Genomic DNA, 13,115 nt, shown 5'->3' with positions numbered 1-13,115 from the left:
ATATATATATATATATATATATATATATATATATATATATATATATACTAAAATAAACAGCTACTTGTGCTAATATTCCTACTTCGCGGTTTTTCACTTATCACAGGGTTTCAGGGTACGGATCCCCCGTGATAAATGAGGGACGACTGTAACAACTTATCTTTAGAGTGGATTTTTAGGCTTTTCGTTTTGTAAGTTAATATCCATTTGGTAAAACAAGAACTCTTATATCTTCCTTTTTTAAATACATTTTTAAAATATGTTAAACTGATTTGCTTACAAATGTAGTAAAAACAATTAAAAAAAAAAGTTAATTTTTGGTTTTCAGGTTCGGGCCTCTATAGTTAATTTGCTCGGGTCGGGTCAGGCTCGGATGAAATGCCTATGGGCCCGGGTCGGGTCGGATATGTTAGGCCCGAATGCAACTCTAGCTTGACAGCAACGGTTGACATTTGAAGTGTGTTTACCAGTGGAGATAGACATCAGCGATGACTCTGCCATAACCCACTTGCTAAAGATACCAGAGGAAACAGAGACTGCAGGAACCTGTAGGTCACTGAGTTTGTACATAGCAGGAAGTCAGAGTAATTTATTAATTTATTTATTTAGCCCTCGGGCCAGCAGTACCGTATTTTCCGTCGTACACGTCGCGCAGCTCTATAAGTCGCATCGGTCCAAATATGTCTAATAAAGTGAAAAAAAAAGATAAATATGTCTGATAAAGTGGAAAAAAACATAAATATGTTGTGTCGCCATATAAGTCGCATCTATTCTGCGTCACCGCTTACGTGTTGCGTTTGTTACGCATCGCCGCTGACACGGAAATGTGGGCCGGCGTTGTGCCAAAAATCTATTGGCTGCAAAATGGCAGCCACAGGAGTGTGCACGGTAGGACTTTAACAAGAAATAAACAAGATTAACACTTAAAAACAAACATTTGTTTGCTCGATATTATAGTACAGGTGTGTCTCAGTCTAACATTTCCTTAATAAATGCACTTTGACGATCAAATCAGCTGCATTTCAAAAGTATTCGCTGCCTTGGTGCTTCGGGAGCGCGCAGAGGGAGGAAATCAGGAAGGAGGAACGCTGCGCATTTCTTTGAAATTTAACAAGATCAACGCCTAAAACAATTATTTGTTTGCTCGACATTATAGTAAAGTTGTGTCTCGGTTGAACTTTTACTTAATAAAAAGGACTTCAATGGTCAAATCTGCTTCATTTCGTCGGGGCGGTGCAGCGAAATGAAGCAGATATGACAGTTGCTCCAGTTATGATCCTGGAGCTGGACAAAGGCGGCAGGCTGTGGCAAGCTGATTGTGTCATTAATAGCTACTTTTACATGACACAACGGCATGCCATACAACTCGGGTGCCATCTAGCGGCTGAAAGTGGTAACATACAAACATAAATAAGTCGCTTCAGTCTATAAGCCGCACTGTGACTTATAGGCCAAAAAATATGGTAGTTCAGTGGTCAATGCTGTTGTCTTGTAATCCTGAGGCTGCTGGTTTGAGCCCAGTTTCGGTCTGGCATCAAACAATTGCCAAACCTTTTATGTGGGTTTGCTCACTGTGGTGATTCCTGAAGAATGGAGCAGCTGAAAGAAGAACGTTTGTTCAGACCTCGCTTTACAGGATAAGGACCCGGTTAGCTGTGTTTTTATTTGCAAGATAACGAGTGGGGTTTGGTCTGCTTGCTTTCTTCTTGTATGGTTCAGGGGCTCCATGGGCTTAGGTAAAAAGACACTAACGATAAACTAGGTGATGACCTAACTTGGCCACAGATGTGAGAACAGACCTCCTGAGATGAACTGGTTTCAGGCACAGATTTAAAAACATGAATGACTGAAACAAAAGTCCCCAGACTGTTTCTGAAATCTCATGTTGAGTGCAGGAGAGAAATGAATGTACAGCGTGCACGTAGTCCTGCAGAGGGCACAGCTCCTCACATTTTGAAGCTGAAGGGAAGTGAACTCCAAATCAAGTAAAGGGAGAATAAGGGGCTCACATTTTTCTTCCAACTCTTTTATTCTGATTGGCTCCTGAGAAGTAAACCCAGCATTCCACAACACTCAGCTGCAGCAGCTTTCCCTCTCTGGACTTTCACTCACCTGCATTCCTCGCACACTCTTCCCGTACTGAAACTTTTAACACATCCGAAGACTCGAGCTTTTTATTGTAGAAGCATGTTTCCATCTGCTCTGAATGTCATCACCTTGCTGTGCTTCTGTTCACTTCAACCTGCTTCAGGACAGGTAAGGATCTCAGTGCACGGACAGAGGCTTGACTCAAATCTGCTTGAGTTAATGGTTTATTGAGTTTAAAGTTTATGGTTTATATCTTGAATAATGGCCACATTCAGTTTAAAAGCTCAACCGTCTGAAGTAGTTTGACTTCATACAGAAAATGTTGCATGTACTTTCCATCCAAGCAGCCTTCAGTGGCTGAATCCTCTTGTTATTGCCACACTGTGCTTCAATGCAAAGCTGCTAAACATTCCCAGGAAGCAGCAGGTGTCTGTTAGTAGCTCTCATTAGGCCTCGGCAGGTTTGTACACTTTCTGATTGTGTTCTCGTGAGACGACGCCTGCAAAACACGCAAGTGTGACAGTTTAGGAGTTGTTACATGGTAAGTGCTAGCTGCTTTTCAGAATGTTCAACTTGATTAGCCTGTGGAGTGGTTCTTATAAACAGACTGCGTTAAGCACGAGGCCAGGTGACATGTTGTCCAGCAGGAGCAGAAAGAGGTCTTTCACCAGCCTCCATCTCCTCCCAGATGACTGAAGCCTTTCCAAACCTCAGTTCAGCCTAAAGGAGAAAGGTGTTCTAGACAAATATTGGCTCTTCTTACATAACCTGCTGGATGAAAACACTAATTGGTTATGTGGAAACATGCACGAGAGGGCAGGGCTGATGGGGAATGACGCCAGTGAATGAGTGAGAGTTATAAGGAGAGATCAACTGCAGCCATGAGCAGGAACACGTCACTCCCTTTACTCTCCATCCAAAACAAAAGGCAGATTGTAACATAGACGTTTCAGCTGGTGGGGGTCATGACTGACTGCTTGACCCCCAAACTCAGGGAGGAATTATTACTTTGTATATAATTTCCCTCTGGGATTAATAAAGTATTTTTGAATTGAATTGAATTACACAGGTGTGTGCATGTGTGCGTGTTCTGCTCTGCACATATTAACTCACAAAAACACCTCAGCTTCTGCACAATACACATTTCCTTTATATGATTGTCTGTTGTTGTCTGCAGCTCATCTGCAGTGGTGCAGAAAGTACTCAAACACTGTACTTAAGTAAAAGTACAAATAAACAGACCCAAATGTGCTCTAGTACAAGTAGAAGTACCACATTAACATTTTTACTTGAGTAAAAATAAATAAGTACTTGCTTTAAAAAATACTTAAAGTATTAAAAGTAAAAGTACTTGCTGAATGCAGTGGTCTACAATATCATTAGATGTGCCTACCGTATGTATATTTTCTGTAATACATTAATAGTGTTGAGTCATTTTAATGAACGATGCTGCAGATAATACATGTTTTTATTGTGTTTACTCTGTGACACAGTTCACACTTGGACTTGTGGTTCTGTGTCAGAATTTCAGAGGTAATATACAGAGTTAAATGTCATTAAGCAAAAAAAGGGGAATGATTATTACCTTTGAAAGTTTTTATTTAACACAAAGTAAAACCAATGTGTCATTTTAACTGCAGTAAACACATATAAGTAAAAGTTGTCGTAAAAGTTGACGTATTTACTAGAATATACGTCATTGGTCCAGCTCTTCTTGAAGGTGGGCCTAACGTTACCTGCCCACTTTGCAGTGATTCAATGGACCAACTCTCCTTTCACCATTGGTTACTTTCAAACTAACGAACAACAACAAAAAACGCAACATGAATGTAACGTGTAACAAATGCATTATAGAAAAGTAGTGTAGTAGAAAGTACATATACTTGATGTTAAATGTAGTGGAGTAAAAGTTGAAAGTACCCACGTTTAACTCTACTTAAGTAAAGTTCAGATACATGAAAAATGTACTTAAGTACAGTAAGAAGTACTTGTACTTAGTCATATCTCACCACTGCTCATCTGTGTTCTTTGTTTAAAATCAGGTCTCTCTTGTAAATGAGTCCTCGAGGCTCAATGAGACTAACCTGTAGTAATAAAGGTTGAATGAAAAATTCTCCATTTAGAACATGTTTACGGACTTGTAGCTATTTAAAAAAAGTATTTATGCTATAGTTAAACTATTTTCTTACAGAAAGTAGTGCAATCCAAAAGGTACAGTGGACTCAGGGGGTTGTGCACATTTTAAGTGATGAGAAGTTTTTTATGACCAGCACAGAAACGTGCACAGAATGTGTGATTGATCTGAGGCGAACGCACGTTTGTGTATTTTTAGTGTCAAAGTAAAAAAAAAAAAAAGATTGTTTTAATTGTTTTAAATCCGACAAATTACAACAAAAAAAAATAATTAATAGACAGTTGCTCATTTATTCATAAATTTGTGATGTTTGTGTTCTTGTGCAGTTTCTTACTATTGACAGCTCTTTGTTTGCAGCAGAACAGACAAAGAGTTGTTCTGCAACATGAAAACGCCAAAACTTCTTCAGAATCCATTTCAGGAAGAGCTCCGTGTAGTTTTACAAATAACCAGAGTAGCACACAGTCCAGAAACATGCTGCTAAAATTTGCAGTAGCGCTGAAGAACAACACAATACTCACAAATCCTAATAATTGGTCCAACTGATTTGTTCTGTTCCAGGACTGCCCCAACAGGCAGGACTTACAAGGTTCTCTGAAGCAGGTCCAGAAGCTTTTATCAGCCCATGAAGCCACGTGCATGCAGAGTCTTCGCAGCCTGAGGAAGAAAATTAATCTACTGCAGAGCAGCGCAGGGAGGCAGACAACAAAAAGCTTAAACAGTAAGCCAACGCTGTATTGTAACCCTGGCACAACAATTTCCTCCAGTTCTTATCAGGACATGTCATAAAGTTCTTATCTTTATACACTAAAAGAAAGATTATTTTAAAGGGTTGTTTTAAAGTTTGCATTTCATCCAGGTACCTGCCCAAAACTGGATGCTCCAATCAACGGAAGAAAACTGGGCAAATCAAACAGCATGGGCCACGAGCTTCACTTCCTGTGTGACCCTGGTTATGAACTTGTGGGGTCGGAGAGCAGAGTGTGTCAGGAGAACCTGGTCTGGAGTGGCCAGCAGCCCACATGTAGAGGTGAGAGACCAAGGCACTGCTGCCTGCACACCTCGCCATGCTGGTGGAAAGATTTCAACTCTTTCTCGTCTTCCTCTTCCCACCAGTGTCTCACCACTCCTGCCGTTCTTTATTTTGCTCTAACTCCTTCTTTCTTTTTGCCTCATCTCTTTTTGTAAATCAGAAATGTCACAATTTCTTATGTAGAGATACATTTCAAAGCCTATGATTGGATGTCCTTTTAATGACTTTTGGTTGTTCAAAGATCTTTTGGACGTGTCATGTTCCATTCCAGCCTTTAGCTGCCAAAGACCGTTTTATCAAATGGGGATTCTTCTTCAAGCTGCCTGCACCAAACAATAACCTGCATTGCTCTCTTATTTCCTAATTACTGCATGTATGATGTTTGTGCTGCCAAGGCACTGATGATGAAAGCTGTATTTTTATTACATACGTCATGGTCATAGTGGTTCAAGCATCAAAGTTCTGTTTTATAGAGTCTGACAAAGATTTGAAAGTAGCAGCTGTGCATAATGTGTTTGTCTCCTTCAGACGTCAATGAGTGTGCATCGTCTCCCTGCATGAATGGAGGGACGTGTGTGGATGAGGTCAACCAGTTTTCTTGCGTCTGTGCCAAAGGTTGGGCTGGAGCTACCTGTCAGAGCCCTGTTCCCACATGTGAGTAACACATTAGTCACTTATTCATTCAACCTTTATTTAAACAGATAAATCACATTGAGCCTTGAAGACTCATTTACAAGTGAGACTAGTTTGAACAGACAATAAGTGGTGAAAGTGACAACATAGGCAAAAAAAATAAAAAATCCTAACATGCTCTTAATCTTTGGCTGAAGATTAAAGACAAATGATGCAGACATTCTGCAGGGGTTGGGGAACGCAAGGGCGGTGAGCATGTCCAGAGACAACTCACAGAGGCACTGCAAGAGTTCCGATAAGAGTGGTAAATCGTTCAAGTTCACATAGTTCCCTCTGGAGAGATCCGTACACTCTCGAGGGGGTGCCGAGGACGACCAAGGATGACGTCAGATAGAATCCACAGTCCTGAAATGATGACAGAATGTTTATTCAGCCGGGCCCCTCTGATTGGTCCGTAGACTTCCTTGTGGCCTGTCAAGACCTGTCAGGGAGACAAATTCACATAAACACGATTGTTTTGGGAACAGGCAGAACTTTACTGATTATGTCTACCTTGAGTCTGTGTCGGTCCTCTCGATTCTGAAATGTCCAAATTAAATGGCCACACCAATGGACTATGCCTGAAAATAATCTCCGAGATCTGATCTATTCTGCCAAAAAGCATTTGAGTCTGGGTGCTTGAGGCACGAACCAAGCCATCATAAGGCATGCAGCATGACCAGGTCCAAATTTGCTGCCAACGACTTCCTTGTTTGTTGATAAACCAGGAACCAGCCGAATCCAAAAAGCAAGAAACCAGTTATCATAAATCCAATTATATATGCGTCCTTAACATCCACAATTGATAGCAGAGATAAACACATCACCAAGTTTTCCAAGTCGATGAGATATCCAGCTGCGTGCGTGCCAACAGGGCAAGTCGGCTCGCCTAAAGCCAGTCTTCTCTTCGAAGAAATGTATCGATTGCACTGAGGGACCAACTGACCAAATCCATAGTAGAAATATGATTCTGAATATTTGTAGAAGAGAGGCTCTAAAGCAGTTTCACAGACAGAGCAAAGTGGAGAGGGAGAGGAGGGGAAAGGCCTCCGCCCTTGACAAGAGCAAGTGTTGAATGTCTTAGTTTATTTTACCATCTTACCACTTTAAAATAAGGTAAAATAAAATATAACCTCCCAAGACATTTCTGGTTATAAGTGACACCAGAAAAGCATCTAAATAATTGCATAACTGCCGCACAGATCACGTGCTGTTTCAAAAAAAAAAAAGCCAAATGTTAAAAAAAAAAAAGCTTTGCTTCTTTTAAAATAAAAGTCAGGAAGCAGATGAGGAGTATCGTTTGAGTTGCAGGGCTTGAGAGACGTTTTATTGACAGAAACGCAGCAAAAGTCAGAGTAAACTCAGATCTTTCTGGTCAAAAGGAGGCAGACTGTGGTGACGATGTGGAAGCTTCGAGCAGGTGTTTCAAAAGGTGGTGACTGATGAGCAGCAGCTCAGCTCCGACCCCGCACGCCTTCAGCTGCGTCCTGCAGAGGAAAGAGAAAACTGTGACCCCAAGTAGTTTTCATGACGACATCCAGCTTGGCCTCATCAGGAACACCATCACGTTCTCACAGTAACATGGGTCTCTGCTGGCTGGTAGTTCAGGATATTCTCCTGTGTCCGTCAAATATCCATGAAGTTGTTGGAAGTTTTCCACATATTAATTTTAGACCGTTAAAGAGTTATTTCAATTAAACTACAGTGAGTGTAACGTACCAACAAGTTGTGTTGAAAAAGAGATTTAAGTCCAAACTAATCTTACTTGAGATCAGTTGATTGTTGAATTTCTTTCAAATGCTTTTAATTAAGCTGCAATAGATTTATTGATTTGTACAAAAACACACTAAACACTTCAGTCAACGGAGTCAACAAAACTACTCAAGTTACTGTTTCAACCAAGCTTGAACAAATTTGAAAGTTTCAACAGCAATCCAAAAAAGTAAAATTAATTATTATATTATTATCAAATAAAGTAATATAAATATCAAACACAGGGGCTTTTGTAAATAAAATGCTAGGGATGCACGATATTGGATTTTTGGCCGATATCCGATATGTTAAAACTTATTTGGCCGATAACCGATACCGATATTTTCCCCCAGGCCTACTTTTTAAAATTTTTTATTTACCCTTTATTAATACAGGTAGTCTCACGAGAACTCATTTTCAAGAGAGACCTGTTTAGGGAGCAGATGGGGGTTAAGGGCCTTGCTCATGGGCCCAGGGTGGGGCGAATGAAGGTGGGGGCAGGTGTGGGTGCTTCACCTACCCCACCCACATTTTTGATGTTGTTGGTACCAGGGCTTGAACCGGCGATCTTCCGATCACAGGCCCACCTCCTCTAACCTCTGCGCCACCACTCCTCCATAAACCCTACTTCCATAAACGACGTAGATTTCTCTGCTATAGAATTAAAATACATTATTCTGCACGGTCTTTGCCAGTTTGACCTGCTACCAAATGCAGATGCCAAAAAGGGTCTAAAAATGATGCAACACTTCAACTTGGATTATGTTTAATGTCAAATTTATTCATGACATTTACTCTCTCTAACACAATGACAACACTCGAACAGTGCAAATTTGTAAATTTTCACAAATCTAAACTCACCGGGGTGTGTGATGTCATAATGTTGTGCTGGTGCTGCATATATATATATATATATATATATATATATATATATATATATATATATATATAGCACCTTTTATATAGGTGACTTATTTTGATGGAATGGCCGATGTCCAATATTTAACTTTATCGCTAATATCGGCCGATACGGATACCACGACGATAATATTGTGCATCCCTATAAAATGCATAAGGAATTATCAGATGAACAATTAGTTTAATTTGACTTAAACAGAGTTTTAAAGCAGTTCTTTCGTTCTTATGTTTGTGTTGAAACAATGTGTTGGACTTCACTTTTTTATTCTACAATATGTCTCAGTACATTTAGGCTAACAAATGCATTCCTAATTACATGTTCTTTAAAGACATGATTTACGGAAAGACATGAGTTATGTTTCAGACTGACAGTATGATGGAAGCCCATAAAGCCTCCATCATTAAAAACGCAACAATAAATGACCTGTTATATCAATTTTAAGCTTATGGTCATTAATATTTTAGAGTTTTTCATGCTGAGGTTTCATTTTATAATAAAAGCACATTTTATCTCAGTGAGTATAAAATTAAAAACGCCGTGCTGCAGTTGTTGACCCAAACTCTGTTTGTGATGTTAGCAGCTGTGACTGACGCTGTCACAAATCATCAACAGCTGCGTCAGTCACAGACCGTCAGCTGAAGAAATCAACTCTGGAGGTGTTGGCCGGACACAGAGCTGCTGCTGAACTAAACGTATTACAACAAAAACCTTCACCCAGTTCTCTTCTCCTCTCTGCTCAGTCTTTATCACCACGACAAACACTTCTGCTGCCTCTGCTGCTACCGTTTTACCAGCTGCCACCAGCGGGCCGCATGTTCGTCCATCACGCTGCGCCACCGTGCAGGGGACCACCCACTGCACCTGTGAGCCAGGATACACCATCTCTGGCAGAGACAGCTACACCTGCATGGGTACTCCTCATCATTTCTACTTAACCGGGGCCTAAACTACTAATTATATCTGCTTCACTGTTTCTGTTTGGGATGATTAATCTGGGTCTGTTATGCTCTTTAGATATAGATGAATGTGAGCTCTTTCATAATGGAGCGGCGGGAAGATTGTGCTTACATAAGTGTATTAACACACCTGGAGGATATCGCTGTTCCTGTCCTGCTGGGTACGAGCTTACACCCGATGGACGCAGCTGTAAAGGTGAACTTCTTGTTTTGTTTTATGCTGATTTTGTAAGTGTTCTCTGTTTTCCCTCACACTGAAAGAGGGGCTGTGACAAAAACAATCTGTCTAAAAACAAGACAGAATAATCAAAATGGGAGACAAAATATGGCACAAAAAGGCAAGCCTTAAAAGAAACAGCTAAAAAAAAAAGACATGCAAAATGTAAAAAGTGTGAAACAAATAGACTCCTAATTTAAATTGTATTGAAATAACTAGAAAAAAATGCAAAATGGACCAATATGAGCCAATAAATTACCATGAAGGGATAAAGTAAAGAAACGAAACAAGTTGAAACATAAAACAAACTGTAGATATCTGCAGAGCAATCCACCCACCTTGCACCTCTCTGTGATCAGTGCATTGTAAAATATAAAACCATATAAAACTACATCTGCATGTTTTCTATTTTCATATTTCTTTATCTGCAAGTTCTTTACCTCAGTAAAAAGACACGGAGAGTTTTCTAACGGTTTCATTATCGGTTAAAGGATTCCCTCAGATTGTTTCAAACATTACAGAATGCCCTGATTACCATATTTTCTGCCGTATAAGTTGCATTTATTATGCATTTATTTAATGGTCAAAACAGCTTCATTTTGCCAGGGCAGCACTGCGCCATCCATCCATCCATCCATCCATCCATCCATCCATCATGGCCTTATCCGTAAGCTCTCCAGCGTTCCTCCGCCTGCACCAGCTGAGTGAAGCGAGTTCGCGCGGGAGGACTCGCTGTTGCACTTCTTTGACATTTAAAGCGTCAGCGTTATGAATATGGGAAAAAAAAAACCTGCATATAAGTTGCTTTGGCTTATAAGTCGCAGAACTGACAAATCTATGCAAAAAAAACTGCAACTTGCACGCTGGAAAATATGTCGCAAAACTAAATTCTTGGATCAATATTTAAATTTAAGGCAAAAAACTATTAATGGTTCAATCCAAACTGCCCCAACAAAAATGAAATAAACTTTGGTTTTCGTTGTTTTGTAAATGTGCCTCTCCTCTTTCCCGGCTGAAAAATATTCCAAGAGTTTTTCCAACTGCTGTAAATGTCGTCTTTGAATCTTTTCGCTCAGATATCGATGAGTGTGCCAACAGACAAAACAACTGCACGAGGGACCAGATGTGTGTGAACACCTACGGAGGTTTCCAGTGTGTTTGTGTCGACTGCCCCAAAATCCCTCATGCTACATACGTGAAGACGTCCCCTATGTGAGCATTACCTGTTGCAGCTTTTCCTGCACAGCAAAGTCCGAGTGGTTTATTTTATTATTTTGTGCAGCTCTGATAAGACCTTTGACTTTTTGTGCCCTCCTTTCTCGTCTTGCAGGCGGTGTGAACGTAACCCCTGCCCTGTGGACAATAAAGCATGTTCCCAAACCCCAAACTCCTTCTCCTACCATTACCTGGCTGTTGTGTCCAACCTGTCGGCCCCCCGCGTCATGTTCAGAGTCTCGGCACTGCGTCCAATGGGCGACACGCTTCGCTTCACCTTGCTGGGAGGGAGGCCAGCCCGCCGCCACTTCACTGTTCAGCGCTCAGACCGTCAGACGGGTCAGCTGATGCTGGTGAGCCCCGTGCAAGGCCCCGCAGCTTTGGAGGCCGAGGTGGAGATGAGCGAGCTGGAGAGACGAGTCCAGATCGGACGGTACATCACCAGAATCACCATGTTTGTCTCCCAGTACGACTTCTGAACGGTACAAATTAACAAACGCAAACTGCACAAGAAGAAGAGCAAAGCAGTGAAACGGAACACAACAGACTGTACTAATCACCAAATCTCTACGGATTATTTTTATAAATTCTTTCAATGCCATGCAGTCACGAGCATCTTCATGACCTTGTTGTCTGGTTTCACTGCCTGTGCTGTGAACGTTGATGTTCTTTCCTCCTGTGCGGTCATTAAACCTGATCTAAGCTGTTTAAAGTCTACTTCTTTATTTGCTGCTCTGTGATGTCTAAAAATATAAATGCACATTAAAACCCAGTGAAACCTGAGCCCTGGCATACTGTAAGAAGTGATAAATGTGAGCGGCGGTCGCTAAACACCACGGTTCCTGCAGTACAGAGCAACGCTGTTCAGCAAAGAGCCAACCAAAGTCAGGCTGCTGAAAAGAGCTTCTGTGCTCTCACACTGCATGAATAAGTAACTTTTGAAACTGCACAACAAGTACACAGAAAAAATACATATACTGCACACCCTAAAGGCAAATTTTCTGTGATTATTTTCATAAGTGATGACATTTATGAAACCTTAAAAGTGCACTTGTGGACAGTACGAAACAGGAATTCTTTTCAACTTGCAGAGTTTGTGTCGTACAGGACAACATGATGAGAGTAGAGGAGGTTGAAGAGATCGTTAAAGAAGACGAGTTCAACGAAGAAGAAAGACGTAGATCGTGCAAAACGCGAACCACTGTGGGACGTTCTCTGTTCTCTTCGTCCCAGTGTGTTGGTATTTTTCTCCTTTTCAATCAAAACATTACATCCTCTTCCTTATGGGGTGCCGTTTGTAAAGTTGCACAGTCAAAAATTAACATAAATATTTTGGTTTATTTAGCCTTTATTAAGAAAAAAAGTAGGTTTCGTTATGTTAACCATGTTATTCATGCATTTATAAATATCATAGTAATTAAATATTTAATTTACAAGCTAAATATTTATTTTCAAAACTAAACATTTAATAAAAAAAAAACTAAATATTTAACTCTCACCTAAATATCTAGCTTGCAAGTTAAATATTTAGTTAGCAAATTAAATATTTAGTTTAGGAAGTAAATGCTTAGCTTAAAAATTTACACCTAAATATTTAGTTTACTAACTAAATATTTAACTTGCAAGTTATGCATTTAGTTTGTAAACTAAATATTTAGCTTGTAAATTAAATATTTAATTTGGAACTATGAAATTTATAAATGCATGAATAACATGGTGAAAATATTATTTTGAAACCAACCCCCCCCCCCCCCCAACACACACACACACACACACTTTTTATTATTATTATTAAAGGTTAAATAAACCAAAACACTGATGTTAATTTTGACTGTAGCTTTACAAACGGCACCCCATACTTCCTTACATCTTATCTTTAGCTCCACCACAGGTTCTCCGCTCTCTCTCAAACTCTGAGAGCAACAGAAAAGCCTTTAATGAGACTGACTTGAAGGCTGATCTTAGTCTTTGGTATCAGTTTGGGTTATCAGCAGTGGCGATTTTAGCCTCTTTTGCGGGGTGCTGAAGCCCCCCTAAACTTTAGCTTAGCACCCCTAAAATTTTTAGAAACCATCATTAGCATTTTGTAAGGAAACTCAGTTCTTAAACCTTAGATTCACCAAAATCTT

General features: G+C 40.2%; 1 protein-coding gene across 1 annotated transcript; it reads left to right on the top strand.

Annotated features, from left to right (window-relative positions):
• Nucleotides 1-2,077: 2,077 nt before the first annotated feature.
• LOC119428599 (fibulin-7) lies at nt 2,078-11,658 on the top strand. The gene is made up of 8 exons (XM_037696286.1): nt 2,078-2,256; nt 4,784-4,943; nt 5,082-5,252; nt 5,784-5,909; nt 9,339-9,509; nt 9,613-9,750; nt 10,848-10,983; nt 11,102-11,658. Exons 1-8 carry the CDS (start codon nt 2,188-2,190, stop codon nt 11,463-11,465), a joined length of 1,335 nt encoding a protein of 444 aa, XP_037552214.1. The 5' UTR covers nt 2,078-2,187; the 3' UTR covers nt 11,466-11,658.
• The last annotated feature ends 1,457 nt before the right edge of the window (nt 11,659-13,115 follow it).

Source organism: Nematolebias whitei, chromosome 2, assembly GCF_014905685.2.
Source record: "Nematolebias whitei isolate Nwh7 chromosome 2, NemWhi1, whole genome shotgun sequence".
Taxonomy (NCBI): domain Eukaryota; kingdom Metazoa; phylum Chordata; class Actinopteri; order Cyprinodontiformes; family Rivulidae; genus Nematolebias; species Nematolebias whitei.
Note: the sequence above shows the minus strand (reverse complement) of the source record. Positions and strands in the feature narration are given on the sequence as shown.

Bases quoted from the DNA above. Each gene is read 5' to 3' on its own strand.
- LOC119428599 (XM_037696286.1), top strand. From the start codon at position 2,188: ATGTTTCCATCTGCTCTGAATGTCATCACCTTGCTGTGCTTCTGTTCA. The intron at 4,944-5,081 runs GTAAGCCAACGC...CATTTCATCCAG, and splicing joins GACAACAAAAAGCTTAAACA to GTACCTGCCCAAAACTGGAT. The intron at 5,253-5,783 runs GTGAGAGACCAA...TGTCTCCTTCAG, and splicing joins CCAGCAGCCCACATGTAGAG to ACGTCAATGAGTGTGCATCG.